Source organism: Varanus komodoensis, unplaced genomic scaffold, assembly GCF_004798865.1.
Source record: "Varanus komodoensis strain SLA01 unplaced genomic scaffold, ASM479886v1 scaffold7_3, whole genome shotgun sequence".
NCBI classification, from domain to species: domain Eukaryota; kingdom Metazoa; phylum Chordata; class Lepidosauria; order Squamata; family Varanidae; genus Varanus; species Varanus komodoensis.
The window spans coordinates 14,230,458-14,249,711 of NW_025336480.1; the positions used below are offsets into that span (position 1 = coordinate 14,230,458).

General features: G+C 40.1%; 1 protein-coding gene across 3 annotated transcripts; it reads left to right on the forward strand.

Annotated features, from left to right (window-relative positions):
* Positions 1-234: 234 nt before the first annotated feature.
* Positions 235-17,694, forward strand: PKD2L2 (polycystin 2 like 2, transient receptor potential cation channel). Of its 3 annotated transcripts, none has more exons than XM_044454685.1 (9): positions 235-1,801; positions 2,768-2,901; positions 7,965-8,221; positions 9,392-9,613; positions 10,495-10,723; positions 11,806-11,976; positions 12,814-12,995; positions 13,838-13,958; positions 17,268-17,694. In XM_044454685.1, exons 1-9 carry the CDS (start codon positions 1,741-1,743, stop codon positions 17,394-17,396), a joined length of 1,506 nt encoding a protein of 501 aa, XP_044310620.1. In that variant the 5' UTR covers positions 235-1,740; the 3' UTR covers positions 17,397-17,694. The 3 variants fall into 3 exon arrangements, with proteins under 3 accessions (XP_044310620.1, XP_044310621.1, XP_044310622.1); XM_044454686.1 differs by lacking the exon at positions 17,268-17,694 and adding an exon at positions 15,592-16,025; XM_044454687.1 differs by lacking the exon at positions 235-1,801 and adding an exon at positions 3,374-3,511 and having other exon boundaries at positions 2,785-2,901.
* The last annotated feature ends 1,560 nt before the right edge of the window (positions 17,695-19,254 follow it).

Genomic DNA, 19,254 nt, shown 5'->3' on the forward strand with positions numbered 1-19,254 from the left:
CCCTGGAGGGGCAGCCTCGATCTTAGCCTCGGCGCGCCGGCCGTTCTTGGGCCTCGCTCTGCAGCCCGGCAAGCCTGGCTCGGCAGCACTTTTCTGCACGACGGTCATCTTTCTGCTCAAGTCTTCCTTCTTATAGGTGCCGGCCGAGTTATCCTCCGGGGACGCTTTGAAGGCGAGGGATAAGGAGATGTTTCCCGAAGTAAAAACACCCCCCAGAATGCCATTAGCGCTGTTTAAAACGCGTAGCCACATCTGTATCCATCGTTTTGACATCACGATATATCATTTTGACATCTTTCCTGGAAGAAAATCGCGTTGGTGTCAATGTACCTTTATTCAGAATGGAATGTACTTGACACTCTATTTTGAAAGTGTACGTTTTATAGCTCATTGAATCTGCGACTGGCCATCAGTTCCCATGTAGCGCTGTAATTTTTTGAGGCTGGATTTCTGGCAAAAGCTACAGCAATACGTACATGCCCCTTACGGAGTATCACTGCTCCTCCAGTCTTTGATACGCAGAACGTTATGGATAAAAAAAGTACTTTGCAGGAGACCTTTAGGAAAGAAATACTTCTCTCCGCATTGCCTAGCAACACTGTCCTATACATATTTACCCAGAGATAAGCCTTATTATGTTCAATGAGAGCCACTCCCAAGGAAATGTACATAGTATTGTGCTGTAAATGAGAAAGACAAGGAAAGAAAAAGCAAGCGCAGCACAAGCTTGCTCCCATCATTGTTGTGACTACACTTCACAAAGAGTTCTTTGCAAGGTGCTCTGCATTGACCTGGTTTGCAAAATGAGTTGCAGTCCCCCAATTCTCAACTGGAAATTGTAATAACTCACATAAACCTGGATGACCTCATTCAGGCTACAGGACAATTCCTCAAGTGGGATTTGAATATTCAAAACACAGTCTTCACTTTTTACAGTGGGCTGCCCTATCATGCAAACCAGCCTATGGACACCTAGGTTTTGCAAGAGAACATAAGAAATCAGTAAGGGATCTTGTGGATTACACTAGGCTTTCCCAGCCTAGTTCCTCATTTCCCCAGGTTCCTAGCATCCCTGACCATTGACTGTACTACCTAGGGTTAGTGATAAATGAAGCTCAAAACATTGGGAGAACAGCAGGTTAATGAAAGGGTAGATTACACCAAGCTGCATTCTCTTTCCCACAGTAGTTGGCTAGATGCTTCCCTCAAAGTATGCAGCCAAGAATGCATTCACTCAACATCTGCTATTCAGAATTAGACTGCCATTGAAAATAAAGATGTCACCTATTTCACTACCATGATTGTACTCTGGTGAAGTCTTTTAAATGCTGTCCACATTAGCAGTTATTACATCTTCTGTCAGTGAACTCCATAACAACTGCTAGCAGCTAACTTGGTTGTATTCTGTGCAGTTAGAAACCAGTTAATAAGTGTTGGGTGTGCCTTTTTCTTTTCCCACAGTCCACAAATAACAGAGATTTTGTTTGCAAAACAAACTTATTATGCCTGATTGGGTCTGAGAATTTAGATCTTTTAGGATGCAATCCTTCAGGCAGAAAAGGTCCTCCAATTTTCAGAATAACTGGTTGAGGAATGCTGGGAGTTTTAGAGCTTTTTTCTCTTGAAACATGTATCATATTACACCATTAGTTAGTCTCTCATACTCCCTTTGTGTTCTTTTGAAAATCATACATTATAGGTAGTGTGAAACCTCGACTGACTCACAACAGAGAGCCAGAAATGAAAACTACCCTTCAGGAATTACTGATCTACATAATTTTCCTCACAGATCTATGTATATGTAAGTCCATCACCTTGAGAAAACAGATCAATGATCAGAATGATCAAGCGATACCATTGATCGCTTTCCTGCAATTTTCTGTGTATTACAAAGAAATAATTACATATGTTCAAGCTGCATTTAGAAAATCATGTTCACAAACAGTTATTAACTTAGGATATTCTGTTTATTGAGGTCAGTTTTCCTGGTTTGTTAAGTAGCAACCAAGCAGAGAGGAGTAAAATGAGAATGCATGAGCTTCATATACTAATTTATATGTATTTTGTTCTGTGCAAATGCAGCTGTGTATAGTGAGTATGTGTAAAAGTCAGAAATTTTATTTATTTATTTATTTAACATTTTTGTATCCTGCCCTTTACAATGTCTCAAAGCACTGATAAATAAGACACAGCATCACAATAATATATTAAATCAACAGTAAAAATGATACTAACTTTTAACATGCTGGGAAAATTAAAAGGCTGCCTGTCTACTCCCTGTGCACCAGAATGTCACCTTAAAATCTCTTCAACAACATATTTTGTGGTTGCTTTGAGGGTTCAGGGGAGGGAGTGGATTCCAACATCTCCCTTCCAAGTGCTTCTGGTCTTGGAGACTTTGACAAATTCTGTGGTCCCCTGGATTCTCTTTTCTGCTTTTCTGAGCATTTGAAAGGTATGCTGTGATTTTAGCCTAGCTTTCACACATGCAAAATTGCCTCTTTATCCACTATGGTTTAATGTGTGTTTTTATGAACATGAGGCTTCTTTGTGTAGCATTGCCTTACAAAATCTATATATTTTTTACATAGCAGAGGTGATAATTGCTTGTTTCTTCCCTCTGACATTTTGTTTGTCCTATTAAATGGTTCAGAAAGCATTTTAATTCTGGGGTCCCATTTATAAACATGGTACATGGGTTGACTAATCTGAATAATCTCATTTCATTTTGTTACATAGTATTTCTCCCTGATTTCTTCCTTTTTAGTGACTTTCGGAATGGTGAGCACAGATATGTATCACCTGAACAGAGTTATGTCAAACCTTTTCCTGGAAACCCCTTTGTCTGATAAAGATAAAACTGACTTCACATCCATGGCTAGCATTATTGACTTTTGGCAGGTATCTTATTTTGCACTTTTGCTATTTTAGGAAGGGCATTTATTTAAGATAGGTGCTTTATAGCTATGTAGAATTTGGTCAGTTTTATAAACCAGTCTTTCTTCATGTTTTATTGAGACATCTCATAAAAAGTGTGTGCCTTTGTTCAGGACCTTCCATTAATTCATATCCTTTATTTAGAAAGGTAACTCTCTTGAATTAGAGTGTTTCCAGCAACACTTCCATTGGCCATAGTCACCCTTTATTGCAAGAGGGCTAGAAGCAATGCAACATTGCTCCTCTTACTTGATTTCTTTGTGGCTTTTGATACCATTGACGATGGACTGCATACCCTCCTGGACTGCGGTTTGGAATGGGTATCAGTGTCATAGTTCCTCCCTATTGGGTCAGTCTCAGAAAGTGCTATTGGAGAAGTGGCTTCAGTTCCTGGCTCTTATACTGTTCTATCCCCACTACTACTTGACATTTCTAGGACCCTGTTGGGAGACTTCATTTGGAGATTTGGAACAAGTTGTTATCAGTGTACAGTTGACACTCAATTCTGTTGCTCTCTAAAGTCTGAATCAAGCTATGGCTGTGCAGGCTCTGGTCTGGCTTGACCACAATGCTGGTAAGGTCAAAGTGCTCTGGGTGGGTGGGATATGCATCCTGGAGATAGATTGATTCCTTGTGCTGGATGGAATCGCACTTTCTCTGAAGGAATGGGTACATAGTTTTGTGGTGCTTTTGGATTCTTCATTGTCACTGGAGACTCAGGTGGGTTGAGTGGCTTCTAGAGAAAGCTCTGGCTTGATTTGATCTAGGACCCATTTGATCATCTTTCTGTCAGTCCAGGGTATTTGCAAAACTCTACTCCAGCACCATGATTTGAAAGCATCAATTTTCTTCCTCTCACCTTTCTTCACTTTCCAGTTTTCACACCCATATATAGTGAACTGCTGGCTCTCACTCTGGTTTTATCCCAGCAATCTGCAACCTCTCTGGACCTGAGGGTACATTTAGGAATTTGAAAAATTGCTGTGGGTACTACCACAAAATGGCTCCCACAGAGGATGTGGCTATTCACATCATCACTGATGTGGAGCTCCTGCTTGTCAAAGGACAAGTAATTCACCCAAGCAACCGAGTACAAGAGAAGAAAGGATCTGAACCTGAAAGTCAATCCAAATATTTCACCTCACAGAAGCACAACAAAATACACATTTAAGATTGCAATCCTATATATGCTTACATGGAACCTAGTGGAAATTGCTTCTTATAATAAGAAGAAATATCCTTCCAATTTCTCCTCTGATGTCTCCCATAGTTGCATATTATGATAAGCATTTAGGGAGAAACAATTATTTTATAATATATGGAGATATGCTTGAACAAGGAGAAATCAAGCCTTGGCAAAAAATAAAAGATGAAGGAAAAGGGATAGAAAGGTTCCTTTACTACAAAATGATTTCAAGATTGAAAAGAGAAATTCAAACAGGAAAAGGCACTATAAGAGATCTGACAGAATTTGAAAAGTTTGATTACACAGCAAAAATAATTTGAAAAGTTTGATTACAGGGCTGGGAAAGAAGGTGAAATAGAGAAAATGAAAACAGATGAAAATGAGAGAAAGAGCAAGGCTAGAGGCTAGGAAAGGGGAGAAACAGTGAGGTGAAGAAGTATACGGGGGAAAGAGAAAAGTAAGGACTGTGAGGGAAAATAAAGCAAAAGGGTAAAGGGGAGAGAAAGTAGGCTGAGAAAGGCTGAGAAAGGGAGTGAAATAACAAGGGCAGGGGCTCTGAGCAGGACAAGGAGTAGAAAAATTTGTAGCACCATTGGAAGCTACATTGTGAACCCCCGTTTATACTGTAGTTTTAAATGTACATAATGGGTTTTTCATTCTATATCATGGGTCCTCAAACTATGGCCCGGGGGCCGGATCTGGTCCACCATGCCCATTTATCCGGCCTGCTATGCCCGTTCGGGCCTGGTATGTGTGCGTGGGCACCCACACCCACCTCGCCCTGCATGTGGGGAGGCAGCAGTTTGCTTGCTCAGAGAAAACAATCTCCAAGCAAGCAAGCTGCTGCCTCATGAGCCTACCTCACAATGTGTGCCCACCACCAACCGCGCCTCCCCTCCCCTTGCCGCACGTCCCACCCCCGCCTCAGCATGTGTCCTGCCTCAGCGCATGCGCCCACATGCACCGCCCCTGCACTGGCCCGCATACACCGCCGGCACCGGCTTTCCGGCACGCGCACCAATAGCACGTTTCAACTGGCCCCCTGGTGAAAAAGTTTGAGGACCCCTGTTCTATACTTTTCTCAGATATGTACTTTGTCTTCTTTTCTATTCCCAACTCTCCTCCATTGTTGAAAGTAGGATTTATTCCTCATATATCAGCATTTTATGCATCCTGAATCATCCTGGGATATCTACACATGAACATCTAATACCGTGCGAAAAAGGCACGAAAGTAGATATGTGGTTTCTGGAACACATTGCTTTATTGTCACCAGACTTTTTCAAACAACTCCTTAAAAATAAGGATAGTGTTGAAACCCCCAAATATCCAGCCTGGTTTCTGGAAGGGGCATAAGAAAAGGTTGGAGATACTTTGGAGTTCCAAGTCCAGAAAAGCAAGGCTTCAATGACTTGCTTACACAATTTTCACCTCACTGGCATTGCCATTTGCTGTTGGAACTAGAAAAGATAATCAGGTGTAAGCTCATTTTACTGGAGCCCAAGGTCAAGGTCATCCAAACTATTGTATTCCTAATCACACTGTCAAGAAGCAACAGTGAGAATTGGACACGGAACCACTGATTGGTTCAAAATTGAGAAAGGAGTTCGGCAAGGCTGTATACTGTCGCCCTGTCTATGTAACTTATATGCAAAGCACATCATGAGAAAGGCGGGGCTAGATGAATCACCAGTTGGAATTAAGATTGCCAGGAGAAATATCAACAACCTCAGATATGCAGATGATACCACTCTCACGGCAGAAAGTGAAGAGGAACTAAAGAGCCTCTTGATGCGGGTGAAGGAAGAGAGTGCAAAAGTTGGCTTGAAACTCAACATTAAGAAAACTAAGATCATGGCATCTGGTCCTATCACTTCCTGGCAGATAGATGGGGAGAGAATGGAGGTAGTGACAGATTTTATTTTCCTGGGCTCCAAGATCACCGCAGACGGGGACTGCAGCCAAGAAATTAAAAGACGCTTGCTCCTGGGGAGGAAAGCTATGGCAAATCTAGACAGCATACTAAAAAGCAGAGACATCACCCTGCCAACAAAAGTGCGTATAGTCAAGGCTATGGTTTTCCCAGTTGCAATGTATGGCTGTGAAAGCTGGACCATAAGGAAGGCTGAGTGCCAAAGGATTGAAGCCTTTGAATTGTGGGGCTGGAGGAGACTCCTGTGAGTCCCTTGGACCGCAAGGCAATCAAACCGGTCAGTCCTAGAGGAGATCAACCCTGACTGCTCTTTAGAAAGCCAGATCCTGAAGATGAAACTCAAATACTTTGGCCACCTAATGAGAAGGAAGGACTCCCTGGAGAAGAGTCTAATGCTGGGAACAATAGATGGCAAAAGAAGAAGGGGAAGGCAGAGGATGAGGTGGCTCAATGGAGTCACTGAGGCAGTTGGTGTGAGCTTAAGTGGACTCCAGGAGATGGTGGAGGACAGGAAGGCCTGGAGGAATGTTGTCCATGGGGTCGCGATGGGTCGGACACGACTTTGCGACTAACAACAACAACAACCTCACTGTAAAGGTGGACAGTGAAAGGTCCACCTGGGTGGACAGTGAAAAAAGCTGACAGGAAGAAAAATGATGCATTCAAAACATGGTTCTGAGCTTTATGAATACATTAGACCAACAGAAAGATGAACAAGTAGATCCTAGATCAAATCAAGCCAGAGCTTTCCCTAGAAGCAAAAAGGACAAAATTGAAGCTGTCATACTTTGGACACATCATGAGAAGGCAAGACTCCCTGGAGAAGACAGTCATGCTAGGGAAAGTCAAAGGCAGAAGATGAAAAGGAAGACCAAATATAAGATGGATTGAGTCTAAAAAGGGAGCCACAGCCTTGAACCTGGATGAACTGAATGGAACTGTCATGGGCAGGACATTTTGGAGGGCTTTCATTCATAGGGTTGCCATAAGTTGGAGACAACATGATGGGTTTAACTGTCCTGCTTACTCTGGCACAGCCACCATCTATTTCATAAAGTTTTTCCCCAATTACTTCATGTATGCTATCTAATCCTTACAGTAGTTCTGTAAAGTAAATCCTTGTGAGGAGGTGCTGCATGCAGCCAGCTGTCTATATAAGAAGAGGTTTGTTTGAAATTTATTCCTGCTGTGGGCAAAGCTGCCACATGATTATGTGCTTTTTGCCATCCTTCACATGAGTTCTGAAATGCTTAATCAGTGCTGAGATGAATGTGTCATCAACTGGTCTCTGAAGAAAGATGAGATTCCAGAAAAGTCATTGTTATACTTCTCAGCTTGGAATTTACTTCATATAACAAAAAGTTTTTGAACACAACCCAGTGGTATTTCTGCTCATGCAGAGATTCTGATTTATTTTGATTTATACTGAGTTCTGCATGCACAGTTTTTGTGCTGTTTTATATACATGGGGAATTTCCCTTAATTTTTTACAGAAACAAGAGGTAGCTGCATTTGTGGAACTTTAGATCATAGACAGTGATTTTAAGTCTGCAATTCTATGCTCAGTTTAGGGAGCAAATCCCAAATTATTCTGAGTAGACATATACAGGATTACTCCAAAGCGAGAATTCAGGATGCCATTAAAATAATTACTGTTGAAGGACATGATATTTCTTACTATGCCAGGTGAAATCTATTGATTTTGTTACAGTTGCTTAGGTAAGTTGGATGAACTAAAAAAAGATGAAACAAAAAAAGCAAAACATTTTACAAAACATTCCATCTGGTGGGTTTACAATTGTAACTATAGAATTTCAAACCATTTTAGATATCAAGTTAAAGAATTTCAAAAGGTGAATTTGTTTGGTCAAACAAAACCTTAATCTCTGCTTGTTTTGTGTGATATAGTTTCTGGAAGGACCACTTCTGGATGGCCTTTATTGGAACACATGGTACAGTGAAAATTCCACATCCATCCACAAAAACAGTAGCCATATCTACTATGAGAACTTACTGTTAGGAGTACCTCAAATTCGGCAACTCAAAATCCGTAACAACACATGTTCTATCTATCCATCTTTCCGGGCGTTTATGAAAGGGTGCTATGGTCAATACCACTATATTAATGAGGATAAAAAAAGTTTTGGCTTTATGAATGACACTGAGTAAGTATAGAGACATTTAACTGTTCTTGTTTAATCTGAATACATTTTAGACAAATTTTAGAAAACTAAGTTAACGCTGAGATTTGACATTCTTAGAAATTACTGGGAAATTCCATTATTTCATGTCTATTCTTTAAGTAATCAGAAGTCTGAAAAAGTGTCAGTGACTTCAAATAGTTGCATCTTACTAATTACATATTAACATCTATTTCTTCCATTTCACAGTGAGCCACTTACTGTTTGGCCAAGATATGTATGAGCGTAATGTTCATTCTGCCCCTTCCCACCTTGCTTTTCAGCACACTACAGTTGAAGATTCCCTGGGTTAATTAACCATGGCTTCCCATTATGTCTCAATCAGGAAACTATAGTTATTGAGATCAGAACAAGCAAGGATTTGAAGTCAGCTCAAATCCTTGTATTTTTTTTAATTAGAAAACAAATTATAATGGCGCATTTAGAAGATTTTACTGATGCATATTTGCTTTGGGTGTTTAACATTTTTCCTGAATTTCTCTTATTACAATATTTCCTTTCGGCATTGGCTTTCATGGGTATGGAAATAGAAAAAGGAAGTATACCTTTTAAAAACTTAAATCTATGATTTGTCTTCACGTGCAGAGGTAGGGCAGTAGGCTGTTACAGGCCATATGCATCCCCGTCCTGCCTTTCACTCTTTTCAGTAAAGTTGTGTGAGCTGATAAGAGAGCTATAGACAGACTTTCCATTCCACAGACAATTGTGGCACACTGCCTCTGCCACACTGCCTAAGAAGGATCCCAGTTGTTTTCCAAAGGCTGGGCTAAAGTAGTTGAGATGCCATTCATGCATTTTGCCAAAGGTGTTTTTCAAGGCATTAGCAGGAATGTAGGACTGATCTGGATTGGGACCCTAAAAGGAACTTAAGGGATTAGGAACTTTAACCCTTTGTCCCCTGCTGAAGTTCTAACCTAGACTGGGGAGGGGTCAAATTGCTATATGCAGCAGAAGAAAAGATTCCATTAGCACAAGTACTTATTTTCCTTCTAGTGCAAATAGCAGGTGTTCAGTGGATCAAATTCCACTACTTTTTTTAAGCCTTCATAAAGCTAAGAGCAACTGAATAAAACATGTGCATGGGAAAAGAGTGCTTTTATGAGCTGATATGTGCCATTCCTTTCTCTCCAACAGGTGGCACTATTCTACTTCTAAAGCATTCTCTCCATGGCATTGGGGCCTTATTGGGCTATACAGTAGTGGAGGATTTATGTTCACCTTGCCCAAGTCAAAAGAAAAAAGTTCAGAGAAGTTGGCTTATCTCAAGAGAAATAACTGGATCACCAGAGGAACAAGGGTTGTCTTCATCGACTTTTCCATGTATAATGCTAATGTAAACCTCTTCTGCATAGTCAGGCAAGTGCTTCCATTTGTTGCCCTAGAAATCCTATTTTCAATAGGAAGCTACTGGGATACTGGCCCTCTCAAGGCTTTTCTAAGGGATCTCCTTATCATAAAGCTCTATGAAAAGGGCACACCCAACTTTCCTGTAGGCATTGAAGTGGTTTATATATAATGACTGCCCAACAGTTTAGAAAAGCAATGTTGTGTATGACCTAGAGAGAGCAGCTTTCCACCTGCAGCGCAGCTACCTCAGCTGCTGTTACTCAACAACCTACAGTAGGCTCCTTCATAGGTTGTGGAGCATGACAACTGAACCCAGGCAACTGAGTGATTGAAAGACTAAACAATCTAATAGTTAAGACTTGATCTGTTGTTGGGTTTACTGTAGGGTTATTTAGCCCCTAAACAATTCTGCAACATAGCCCATGAAGGAGCTGTATGTGAGTTGTACACAACAACTCATCTCCTGCTTGTGCATAGCACCTGTGCATGTCTTCAGTGGTGTTGGCCCAAGACAAAGTACTTTCCTGATGAAAGGTCCAAGATGCTGCTCCCACCCCCTTTCCATATGCAGAAATTGATCAGGCTGGCCTATGAAACACTGGTGATAGGACAATATCCTCCACTGCACCCGAAGACAGTAGCTTAGGGGTTACAAAGCATGCTGTGTGGCAAACACTGCTGTGTTCTCCAGCACCTCTGTGCCCCAGCATCTGCTGTTAGAATCTTCTTCCTCTCTCTGCCTGATTGTAGGGCCAGCTGTGCCCTCTCCGAGTTTCAGATGCCTCTGATCATGCCTGTGCCACCCATTTCCATATCTCCTCCACTGGCTTTCTTCTCCTTAACATTATACTCCTGTGGATTAGACAGCATCCTTTACTTCCATTTCACAGGCTTGTAGTAGAATTTCCTGCAACAGGTGGTGTTATCCCTTCTTGGCAGTTCCACTCCGTAAAGCTTTTCAGATACGTCAAATATTATGATTATTTCCTGGCCTCTTGTGAAGTCATCTTCTGCCTCTTTATCTTCACTTTCATCATCCAAGAACTCATAAAAATGAAGAAGCTGAAAAAAGACTATTTTAGAGATGCCTGGAACTGGCTAGATATGTTATTGCTCATGGTATGTCTCTGCAATTAACATGTGACTAAAATAGACAAAGTGAATTATGACAGATATCATATTGGATGGAAAGCTGCACTGAGGTACTTGGGATAAAGGAACAATAATGCCATATGTGGTGATCAGAGAAGGGTTTTGAGTGTCATAATCCACACCTGGGGATTGAAAATTTGTTATGGGTGGTTTAAGGCAGATTTGGATAATGTCAGGCCCCGGGAACCAAATCTGGCTCTCAGATAGCCATAATCCCTTCACCTTTTTCCACACTGCCAATCATTTGGTGGGTTTCTGCTTTTTGTGCATTTCTTGTCCATTCTAACAGATTAAAATACCATCCCTTCCACTTGGTTCCTAGAAGTAAAAACTTAAAACTTCAGTATGCAGAAGTGGAGGGGGCACTTTTGCCCCTGAAATCATCCCTGAAATTAGATGTGACCCTAGACTGAAAGAGATTCTAAAAGAAATACAAGAACAATATTGAAATTTTAAAGTTGTGATGTGTATGCTGAAGTTGTATTCTGAAAATGAGGCCCACAACTGTAAAGTACAAGACAATCAAGGAGTGTGCTAATTGTGGCCTGCTAGCCATATGCAAATAGCATGGGCATACTGGCAATCAGAATAATACATATCCCTTTGGGGTGGGCAGCTTGTGTACCTCCAGAAACGTTTGTCTCTAACTCCTGCAATCCTTCACCATTGGCTATGCAAACTAGGCTCAATGGGAACTGTAGGTCAAAGCTGCTAAAGGGCTGCAAGTTGGCCACCAAAGCAAAGTGCTTAAACATGTTTGCATACTGTATAGTTGTCATTTAGTTTTGTTGTCTTTACGACACTGTGAAGTAGGATATTTTAGCATACAGTATAAACTTAGAGCAATTTTATTACTGGTTTAGTGTGACTTTCCCAATGGATCTGGACTGCAATAGCTGTTTTGAAAAATAAAAAGACTCGTCAAGCAGATTTTCTGCTTACATGCTGCTGTTTCAATACATGTGACTTGAAGACATGAATTAATCAGCTTATTTAAGAATATATCAAAAAAAATGTAGCCTCATGAACCTTTGCTTTTTTCTGTCCAGTTGTCTGTTTTTGCTATTTCCTTCAATGTTTACCGAACTGTTGAAGTGTCCAGCCTGATGGAAAATCTGCTCTCCGATTCAGATGCTTACCCAGACATTTATTTCCTTGCATTCTGGCAGACCCGTTACAATAATATGATTTCAGTTACTGTCTTCTTTGCATGGATAAAGGTAGTACTGCTCACATTACTCACTTTTCTTTTCATACCTGCCAGGGCAAACTTAACATAGAAAAATGCTTGTTACAGTCCTGATTTGAGAAGTAACTAAGGGGCATTTCAGTGGGTGTTTATTGATCTTTCCTTTTCCTGCCCACATTCATATCATAAAGAGGCCTGTATTTGTCAGGAAGAAGTTCCACAAATATGTCTTCTATAATCACTGGTGAAAGAGATCCACTATCATGTTCCTTCTCATCTTCCTGCTAGAAATACAGGAGATTCCTTAGTGTGTAGGAGTTGGAAATCCTATCCCAATTATTACATAGTGAACTGAACTAAATGTTGCATGGGACATAGAGTTTGTGGTGTCTTTTACTATTGATAAATGGAAATGCAAGGAAAGGGTGGAATGGAAGAATGGTGCTGGTAAAAGGGTGAGCTAACCATGTCCCATACATGCCATAGATTGTGAACCACATATGCCCCCCCACCCCCCACCCATTCGCCAAAAGACAGCAGGGAACACCAGTACTGGTTTTGGGTTTGGTTTGGTTTTTTTGCAAATAAGATGGAATCTCTTGGTGCTAACTGGGAGCTGGAGCTCATTTTGATCATGTAGGTTCATAGTAGAAGCTATGGGTGCCGGAGCAGCTGTCAGTGGCAACAAAGGGAAGACTGCTCACAATACTATTTTGCCATCAACAAATCAGTCTCCCTGTTTGAGCGAGGCAAGAGGGGTATGCTTGTCTTTCTGAGTGACTCACTCACTGCTTTCCTGGACCCATGATGGCATCAGTCACCCAGGTTCAGATGCCATCCTAATTTAATCTGTTTTGCTTTCTCCCAGATATTTAAATACATAAGCTTTAACAAGACCATGACTCAGCTGTCTTCAACTCTGTCCCGCTGTACTAAAGACATCATAGGATTCGCCATCATGTTCTTCATCATCTTCTTTGCATATGCACAGTTGGGTTACCTGGTCTTCGGGTCACAAGTGGATGAGTTTTCTGCTTTTCAGAACTGCATGTATGGAGTCTCCCAAACTGTCTAATATTACTATATTGCCAGTTCAAGCAACTTTTGCTCAAGGGAAGGACCAGAGGTGGTGAGGCATTTGATGATGGCATGTTGTGGGAGACCTGAACTGCCCGGGCTCTCTGTACCTCGTAAGCCTTGCCCAAAGCATATGGGTGGGGCAGACAGTGGCAACATATGAATGAGGGACAAGAGAGCAAAGCATGTTGCCCTGACGTGGTGAATAAAGTCTGCATTGTTCCCCCAAAGAGATGCCCCATATGTGCCCAGTCATTTTAAAGAGGCTTGCATGTGACACAATGATATGCACCAAAGTACTTTATCTGATACTAGTCATCTTATTATACTTACTACATTACGATTATTTAAGATATTATATCCACTTCACCACTTGTTTTCTCCTTTCCTATACCCCACGCTGTATCTCCTTATCACTGAAGCCCCTTCCAGTTCAGATCCCTTCCAAGCATAGGAAAGTACAAAGGCTGTGCATGTACGTTACTGGAATAGGGCACAAACTGGATCATGCCCTAAACTTTTTCAAAGTGTATCTCTGCCTTCTGATTTGCTGTTGCACTGCTTTAAATTATGTACTGAGACACAATGTAAATAGATTAAATATAGTTACATTGGAGTTTAAGTTAGGCCCAGTTTGAGCAGAAATAGGATTGGAAGAACAGAACAGATAACAGTAATCAATGACTGGTAAACAGGGCTACTGATTTCAATGAAGATTACTCTCCCAGGTCAGTATGTGTAATATTATAGCCTTAATACAAATAGTAGAGGAAATTGCACAATTGATTGTTTTTATATTTTTGCCTCTTCTCAAGTTTTACCCAGTTTCGCATTGTGCTTGGAGATTTTAACTTTGCCAGTATAGAACATGCAAATCGAATTCTTGGCCCAATTTACTTCATCACATTTGTATTCTTCGTATTCTTTGTCCTGCTGGTAAGTTCTGTTTGAGATAATTTAAATAAATTCCAAAATGTTAAAAAGTAATAGTAATTCATTCTTCTTAAATTTATGTTGGCTGTCTGAGGGGCTTAGAGTGTTAGATGCTTCCCATGTATTCAAGCATACTAAATGTTGTTTCAAAGTTGTAATACTTATAAGTCTTAGATGCTTACTTTGTTTGTAAGAACACATACAACTTATTCTTATGTGTATTGAAGCCACAATCCTTAGAGGACGAACAAGGACTGCCCTGTTCAGATAAGTGGAGGCAGATCTTCGTATAAAAACATGAAAGCAATACAGACGAGAATGGGAAAGATTTGTCACATTAGATGTCTCTTTACCCATTAGGGCATTCAGAAAACTCTAGATCAGGGCACCGAAGTTTTCAATTCAGTCTTGTTATGTTAACAGTGGAAAACATAAAGAGAACATGTTTGCAAAGGTTTCAAGGAGATAGGAATAATTTCACATGTAAATGTCCATGAATGAAGCCTTGTAAATGCTATAAGATAATGAAAGCATCTTTTTGAAAACCAAACATCAGTATTTTATAGAAGTAAAAGTACAAATGTGGGGCAAAAGTTCTGTACCCAATAAATAGCATTAAAAGCTACTACTACGATCCTGAATAAAAACTGTGTTTTAATTTTAAAAGCTAACAAAATTACAAGAAGTAGGAACACTGAACATGAACTGCTTACTTCTAGTAAAAACTTGAATGTTTAAAATGAATACCTCATAAAATGCAAATGCAGCAAGTAAACTAAGGACACAATCCAGAGTGCCTGTCCATAGCCCCCCAAACTTAGAGGTTTATGAGCATCCGGTGAAAGGCGAGCAAGCATGACCTGGGCATCCAATGAAACGGACAAAGATTACCTGTGCACTTCCCTTACCTCCAAAACAACCTTCTTAGTCTTGCTCCCAAGGAGGAGGGACTGAGGAATTGCCAGAATTCCTTGCTCTCCTCCTTCCTGCCTTGAGAGAACACCGCCCTCGCCCCCATGCCAATTCTGAAGCCACAATTATGACTTAGGTGCTGCAGCCAGAGCAGTGATCCTCCAAGTTCCAAGGGCTTTTTCCAGGCTCTGCACTCTCCTATGGCCAGCTTACCAAGCTGCTATTCTTTATACACCAACAGGTCCACTAGCTCTTTAATAAAGCCATAAACTCTCACCATAGAATGTGGATGCAAAAACCTAATCTTATTGTCCAGAAAATTAGTGGGTTTTGGGGTGCTTGATTAATGAAATAAATGAATAAGAATACTATCTGTCAGTGTCGTAGACTAAACCAGCTATTCTCATAATGCATAGGATATACAGGCCATCCTCAGGTTACAAATGCTTGGGTTACAGACAACCCTTACAAATGTGCAGAAGGCCATAAATCCTATTTATTTTATTATTATTTATTCAATATATGTGCTGCCCCACTAGCCATAGGTTCTCTGGGTAGCTTACAACATAAAACAATATAAAATGAAATATAGCACCTCTGTATGGATATCTCTATTAAAAAACTGTGAATATCCCTAGGAAACTATGTGACACGTTTAAGAACGTGTCATCAGTGACCTAGCAGTTCCTTAGAGATACAGTATTCACTACTTTTCATTCTGCAGCGTTGGCTTGACATACTACAAGCTACACATATTTTGGGGCACATGTAGGGTGAGTAGTTTCCCTTTGTTTTTCATTTAGCATTTGCCCTTGTAACAGGCTGTCAGCTGCTATAAGCCCATTTAGGATGAGGAAAAAATGGCAGTACAAACAACCCTTGATGACTCCGGTGGTAATTCCCCCTCTTTCCAGCAGTGCAAGCAAACCATGACTCTCCAGCACCAGGTCCATCTCCATCATCATCAGTTAATGTTAGGCTTAATGTTACCTCAAGAATGTTTTAAACTGTTTGAAGAACTATTTCTTTTGTTTTGTTTTTCTTTACAATACCGCTTACCTACAGTTATACACGCTATAGTGATCAGTCGCTCCATTGTCCTCACCTCCCCATGGTTCCCTGGGCTCCAGTCTCCACCCAGACACTTTCAGGTCCCCAATCTCAGACCAAACACTGAATTCAGCACATGACAATCCAAGATTTGGGGGTGGGGGGGCGGGACAAGGTTTTATTAAAAGGTTAAAACAATAGGGATAGTGGGTACTAAAACAGCTAAAACACACACAAGGGAGAATTACAACAAATAAGGAGGGGAAGGAAAGGGGATGTGGAGAGCAACAGCAACACAACAAATCAACAGTCCAAACTCCCAGAACCCCCAGCCTTATTGGCCTCCTCAGTCATAAAAATAACAAAGCTTCCCTCAGCTATCTAACTGCCCCAACACTATACTGATCGTAGCATCAAATACAAATTAGTACAGCGTTCAATGGCAAGGAGGGCGCCTCTCTTCAAAGAGACGCACACCCTTCTCTCAACACCCCTCTTTTATCTCCCTTACCTTGATCTGATGACTCATGGGGTGACGTCACCTGATGGATCCCAGCTAAGAATCATTTGCCCTTATTGCCACAATATCCTGTCCTATTCTGGGGAGTGCGAATACTCCTGTCCTTGGCTATGATTTACCACATCTCTCCCTTCTGTGTTCCCAACTTGCTCAGTCCTCCCATGGCCTTCAGAGCTAGAGTTTCTTGAAACAGCATCAGATTGTGTGTTCAACCAATTCACATTACACATGCACACACATAGATAATTCCCTCTCTTTGTACCAGTAGTTACTTTATTATTACTGTATGATTATCACTATTACAATGTTTCATTGTGTTAAGAGGTTTTCATGAATATGGAAATGTTTCATAAGTGTTTTACATGCATAGAAAGGTAAGAAATATGTACATATACTAAGGCAAAAATTTGGCTTACTCATGTGATCTGCCTTAAATACAAATTTGATTTAAGGATTTTCTCAGGAAGGGAATTTGTTCTTAACCAGGGGACTACCTGTATTCAAGTGGAAATATCAGATGCAGTCAGCACATGGGGACACTGCAAGAAGCCATCAACCAGTTACACATAGATTATTAAATTAATAGAAATAAGTGTTTGCCAATAGAAATAAGTGTTTGAGCAAGGCAGGTGTAGTTTTCTAACATAGATGTACTTTTTTCTTGTGTAATTCCTTCTTGCACATAAACAGTGTGTTTCATTACTGTACAGATCTTTTATATTGGCTGTTCTGCTTTTGAATACACTGGTTCAGATTAAATTACCCATGACACCCCTGGCAGTCAGTTCATTCTGTCAGCCAATAAAAATACTAAACTCTCTTTTGCACAGAACATGTTCCTGGCGATCATTAATGATACATACTCTGAAGTGAAAGCTGACTTTTCAGTTATCCCAAACAGAGAATTTGAGATCAGTGACCTTATTAGACAGGTAAACACCCAAGTCTTGTTCATGTAATTATTCTGAGCAGCAAAATAATAAATATTTTGAGTGCAATGAGTAGTTATTCACTATCTGCATATTCTTTTTCAGTATTTTTACTTTATGTTTATCTTATTTGAGAGCCAGTGAGGTATAGTGCTTAAGAGTACAGGAGATCTAGGTTCTAGCCCCCACTCGATCATGGAGCTAACTGGTTGACTTTGATCTAGTCAAAGACTCTCAGCCCAACCTACCTCACAGGGTTGTGGTTGTGAAAATAAAATTGAAGGGAGGAGGAAGAGAATTATGTGAGCCACCCTGAGTTCCATGAAAGGGAAAAGGGCAAGATAGAAATATAACAAATAAATAATTTAATTTATTAAGAAGATGCTCTTGAGTGGCAGCCCAGTAAATACCTCATATAGTTCAATTTACGTGAGAGATAATTCAGTTAGCTTCAATACATGTATGGATACATACACAATGACTTGGTTCATAATCCTAGTCCATGACTTCTTTAACCCATGGATTTTTAAATTCTGAGTTGTCATGATGTCAAATGTGGCTGTGCTAACAAATCATCAATTTGTTAATCACAAGTAACCAAAAAAGAGAACCCATGGTTTATTGTTGGGTTGTAAATTCTGGTTTGTTTTTAAACCATATGTTATTATTACATGTGAACCCAGAACTTTGTCAGTTCCTATCTGGGGAGTACTGTAGTACCCCAAAATCATTTGGATTAAGGAAGAAAGTGAGTAAAGGAGGAGGAAAACAAACAACCTACATATTTGGGGTGGGGGGATTTATATGTTTACCAGACAAACCCTGAGTAGGGCAATAAACCATGGATTAAATAAATCATGTTTACGACATTATGTGTGAAACTGGTCAGTGAAGGGGTTTTTGCCACTACATGGTTTGAGATGCATCTCACTACAGAATCCAAGGAGTCATTTTTCATTAGATGTTTCTGCACGGCATATCAATATGAATAGTTCATTGCAATAAAATCTACTTTACGGTGGAAATTCATTACTTGATTCCTATCTTGTCTCATGCTTACAGGCTACAACCTTTTCCATACCTATATTATAACAAAGTGGTGCATGTGTGTGACTTCTGAAGTCACAAATATCCTAAATACCTTTATTGCCCATGGTTTCTTTTTGACAACTTTGTTTTAAATCCTATCACTAACAATAGCCTATTCTGAGATGCAGACCACTGCAAATGGGGGGGGGGGGGAACTAAGACACATGCATTTTCATAGTGGATGAATGTGCAAACCTACCTTTAGTGAGCCACACATCTGTGGCTATACTGAAGATCTCATGTGCATTTTAATTGTTGATTATTTTAATTAGAATTTAATTTTAATTATATCTCAATGTAAATTTTAGTTATTTTGAGATAGTGCCAATCTGTTGTTAAACTATTATTTGGTGCTCCTGTTATGTTATGTTGTGTTGTGATGCGATGTTATGTTATGTTAATGTATGTTCTTATGTTATTTATTATTGATTTTTCTGGTTTTAATTGTTTAAACTGCATGTATTTTGGGATGTTTTATGTTGTTGGTTTTTATTATATAAACTGTCTGGAGGGCCATGTGGCTATGAGACGGCATACAAACGTGTTAAATAAATAATAAATAACTGTGGCATTTAGCTATTAAAGATCTTTGTTTCAAGCCACTGAGTTTGATCAGTCCCAGGAGTGGCTGTCACCAGTTGTCCATTTACCATGCTGATATATAGCAACTGAAATTTTAAAAATACAAGGTTTTCCTGCTCTGTATTTGTGAAGAAGCTTTGCTGTCCATTCAAAATTCATTAATCCTAAAATAACTCAAGAGATGAGGAAGGGATATAATTGCTGGATGTTACATGTC